Raw genomic sequence first — 4,133 nt, 5'->3', positions numbered from 1 at the left:
GTGATCTCACGCGGAGGGGAAGATGTTTGCCATCAAAATGTGACAGAGGAGACAGGCTGCATGGCTCGGACCGCATCTCCTTGGCGGTGGGGGAAAGAGGTAAATGCGAGGTGGCTCTCCCGGTCCTCTTTAACTTTGCCCCTTCACTATCTAGCTCCCAGCACGCGTGGCGGAGGCCGGGGTCCAGGGAGCGGCTCAGGGGGGTTAATTTGAGGCTCTTTTCTTTCTTTCTTTTTCTCCCTCTCTCTTCCTCCTCTGTAAACCCTCCCCCCCTTTCCCCCCTTTCAAAGTCCCGGGGCAGGGGCTGGTGGGTTCCTTTGCGCGGCGGGTTAATGGGCGGTAATTTGGTACCCTTGGGTGCACTTTGTTCTGCCCCTGTTCATTTGAATGCAAATGGGTGACCTGGACCCGACAAGGTGCTTATTAAATTGCGGTTTCCCTCCCTGCCTTTTCCGGAATGCAGACTTAGAGGAGAGAGGCTGCGCCCTGGCCCAGTCCGGTACGACTCGGCTCGGCGCGCCATGGCAAGCTCGGCTTCCCTGGAGACCATGGTGCCCCCGGCCTGCCCGCGCGCAGGAGCGTCGCCGGCCACTTCCAAGACTCTGGCCTTTTCCATCGAGCGCATCATGGCTAAGACGTCGGAGCCCCGCGCGCCCTTTGAGCCCCGGCCGGGGGCACTGGACGCGGATAGCGGCCAGGGCAAGAAATTGCTCAACCTCTGCTCGCCGCTGCCCTGTATGATCCCCCTGCAGCCCCTAGGCTACGAGGTGCCGTCCAAGACGCTGCTCAGTTACTCTGAGCTCTGGAAAAGCAGCCTCCGGGCGGGCGGCAGCGGCGGCGGCGGAGGAGGAGGTGGAGGCGGCGGTGGGGGGACCCCGGTGTGCGGCGCCAGCGGCTTGTGCAAAACCAACTGTGGCGTGTGCTGCAAGGCCGAGCTGGGCCTGGTACCGTCGGCGCTGCCCGCGGGCAGGGTCATCAAGCCGCAGGTCATCAACCAGGCGGTGGGGCTTCCGGCCAGCGGCTCGCTCTACTACTTCAACTACCTGGACTCCGCCACGTACCCGCCGTCTGAGCTCCTTGGCGGCCACCTCTTCCCGTCCGGTCTCCTCAACACACAGACCCCCGCTGCTCTGGCTGCGCACCCCAAGCTCTTTCTGCTGGAGAACGCCAAGTTGGCCGGCCTGACCGCCGACAAGTTTGCCCATCCAGCCCCCTACGCCCATAAGGAGCGCTTGCCTGCGCCGCTGGAGCAGGTGCTGAAGGAGAACTCGGGCCTGACTGCTGAACGCGGCGGAGTCAAGGGCCACAGCAAGCTGCCCGGGGGCTCAGCAGACGGCAAGCCTAAAAACTTCACCTGCGAGGTGTGCGGAAAGGTGAGGCTCGGGGTCCTCGGAGTCTGGGAGGGGTGAGCAGCTGCTTCCTTGAGGGGCAGCCTGGACGGCCCCTTTCTCAAATTTGGGAGCTCCCTAGTAGCTGTCTACTCGAATTGAGGGCACAGTTGGGCCTCAGTTTCCTTTTCTGTAAAATGGGGATGCCTTTGTCAGCTGCCTCACAGGACTGGCACGAACAGTGGATTCGGCAGCTCTTTACAAAATGAAAAGGGCTCTGGTTTCTGAAGGGGATATTGGTTGGGGGAGGTGGTCTCTGCGCGCCAGCCCCCCCTCAATCCTGCCCAGGCGGACTCGGACAGACAGCCACAAGGCCCCCTTGTGTGCTTCTATAGGTGTTTAACGCTCACTATAACCTCACCCGCCACATGCCAGTCCACACCGGAGCCAGACCGTTCGTGTGCAAAGTCTGTGGCAAAGGCTTCCGCCAGGCCAGCACGCTCTGCAGACACAAAATTATCCACACCCAGGTACGTGGGCCCCGGGTGTGGCCCGACCCGTACCCAACACCCGGAACTAAGTGATGGGGATGGGGAGAGAATGACCAAGGGTTCCCCTTATAACCTCCACCAGAGGCCCCTGTCCCTTCGGTGTGCCCCTTCCAGGTGCCCCCCAAGGTGGCTTCTCCTGGCCGGGGCCTCAGCCTCATGATACGCACGCCCTTCTCCGCAGGAAAAGCCGCATAAATGCAACCAGTGCGGCAAAGCCTTCAACCGCAGCTCCACGCTCAACACACACATTCGCATCCACGCGGGCTACAAGCCCTTCGTCTGTGAATTTTGCGGCAAAGGCTTTCACCAAAAAGGTAACGTGCGGGGCGAGGCCCTCTCCTCACCTCCCCTTGGGTCTCGGCAGGTCATCGCTAGCGGGAAGGCAAAGAAGGATCTGGAGAGAGAGCAGAGAGCGCGCGAGGGCCGCGGGCTCAGGCGCAGCATTTCTTTGGAATCGGGTTGCACGGGGTTTCGGTGGAAGCTCTCCGGGTTGGATTAGTAGAGCTCGCTGGACTCAAGCTGGTTGCGCGGGGAGACTGTGAATTTGGGAGATGGGAAGAAGGAAAGGGGTAGAGGGAAAGGAAGTTGGAGAAAGACAAGGTATCGCCCTATGGCGGAAGCATCCCTTTGTAGCCGGGATTCTTTTGAAAATGGAGAAAAAAAAATTTGAGGCGTAATCCACCTCCTGGGAACAATTTAGATTGGGGGAAACCGCTACTGTCTCCAGCATTCCGCTTGGATTTTCCCAGGCACGTTCGGATCTCCAAGTGGTAGTTAGGGGACAACAGGGAGTAACTTTAAAAATAATAATAAGAAAATAATAATAATAGGGGACGAAGCCCGGGTTCATGCGAATTTCTTCGAGCGAGGCGGCGGCCCGGACAAGGGCCCCATGCGTCTCTCTGGGCAGCACAAAAGTTTCCGGGCCGGCGGAGCTCAGCGGGAGGGATGCTGCGCGGGCCTCAGGCCCCGGCGGGGCTGGGACGCGGGGCGGCTACGCGGGACTCGGCCCTGCATCCTATAGTGAGAGCCCGGGGCTTGACGCGTACGAAGTTTGACAACTTCTTCACTCGGAGAGGTCGCGCCTGCCTAGCCAAGCGTCGCCTTCTTTACGCGGGCACCTGAGCCAACCCCGGGACACCCGGCCCCTCCCCGTCCCACTTTATCCCCCCCCCCCTTTTTGTTTTTGGTCTCCTGTAGGGAACTACAAGAATCACAAGCTGACCCACAGCGGCGAGAAGCAGTACAAATGTACCATTTGCAACAAGGCCTTCCACCAGGTCTATAACCTGACCTTCCACATGCACACCCACAACGACAAGAAGCCTTTCACGTGCGCCACTTGCGGCAAAGGGTTTTGCAGAAACTTTGACTTAAAGAAACACGTGCGCAAACTCCACGACAGCGTGGGCCCCGCCGCCCCCTCCACAAAGGACCTGACTCGGACAGTGCAGAGCTGAGAGCTCCTGCCTCACCCTCCCTTCCAGTCCTATCCAACCCCCAAACAGATCACACGTATAAACTTTCTAAAATTAAGAGAAAGGAGAGAGAGAGAGAGAGAAAAAAAAGCTATAGCAGAAAGGCTAAAATCTATTTATCGAAACCAGCATATTTTTGGAAAGCTAAACGTTTCCTCGATGACTGGCAGCAAACGCCTGGCTCCCCACCTTTGTATATTCGGGAAACTTATTTAAACCCAGCGCGCCGAAACGTATTTAATTCCAGGCCTCGGCTTCTGGCTTCTCCTACGGCGGCAGCGGGTTTTAACCCCAGCCTGTCACGTGAACGTCCCGGAAGAGCGCGGCGCCCCCAGCCATCTTTATACAGCCATGTAAATTCTCCTGTACACACGAACACGGAATATATACATATATAACTCAATAAACAGAATCCTTAGTGCGTCTTTTCTTTTACCCCCTCTCCCCTCGCCGCAAATCAGCTCAGCAACCCTAAAGAATGAAAAAGAAACAGGCGTTTTAAGCATTTCTCGGCCGCCCACATGCGACGTTTTCTGAGGGCACTGGAACCAGGGTGAGGCCAGATCGGTCCTCCTGCCACGCTAATGTGTTCAGATCCCCCCAGGAATCAAGGATGCAAAGGCCTACAACGGGCCTCACGTTGTACCAAGTTTTTATTTGCTAACTGTTCTGACCAAGGGATTCTGGGTGTTGCCATATTTGGGTGAGTTTTTTAAAAAGAAGGGATTAAAAGTGGCTAGGTGTTGGAGAGCAGGTTTGGGGTGCGTGTCCTAGAG

General features: G+C 57.7%; 1 protein-coding gene across 1 annotated transcript; it reads left to right on the top strand.

The window, feature by feature from the left end:
- The first annotated feature begins 521 nt into the window (after positions 1–521).
- Positions 522–3,339, top strand: FEZF2 (FEZ family zinc finger 2). The gene is made up of 4 exons (XM_052648182.1): positions 522–1,373; positions 1,724–1,858; positions 2,061–2,193; positions 3,080–3,339. The coding sequence occupies exons 1-4, from the start codon at positions 522–524 to the stop codon at positions 3,337–3,339; spliced, it is 1,380 nt and encodes a 459-aa protein (XP_052504142.1).
- Positions 3,340–4,133: the final 794 nt, after the last annotated feature.

This window comes from Budorcas taxicolor, chromosome 1 (genome assembly GCF_023091745.1).
Source record: "Budorcas taxicolor isolate Tak-1 chromosome 1, Takin1.1, whole genome shotgun sequence".
Lineage (NCBI taxonomy): Eukaryota > Metazoa > Chordata > Mammalia > Artiodactyla > Bovidae > Budorcas > Budorcas taxicolor.
Note: the sequence above shows the minus strand (reverse complement) of the source record. Positions and strands in the feature narration are given on the sequence as shown.

Bases quoted from the DNA above. Each gene is read 5' to 3' on its own strand.
- FEZF2 (XM_052648182.1), top strand. From the start codon at position 522: ATGGCAAGCTCGGCTTCCCTGGAGACCATGGTGCCCCCGGCCTGCCCG. The intron at 1,859-2,060 runs GTACGTGGGCCC...CCTTCTCCGCAG, and splicing joins ACAAAATTATCCACACCCAG to GAAAAGCCGCATAAATGCAA. The intron at 2,194-3,079 runs GTAACGTGCGGG...GGTCTCCTGTAG, and splicing joins CAAAGGCTTTCACCAAAAAG to GGAACTACAAGAATCACAAG.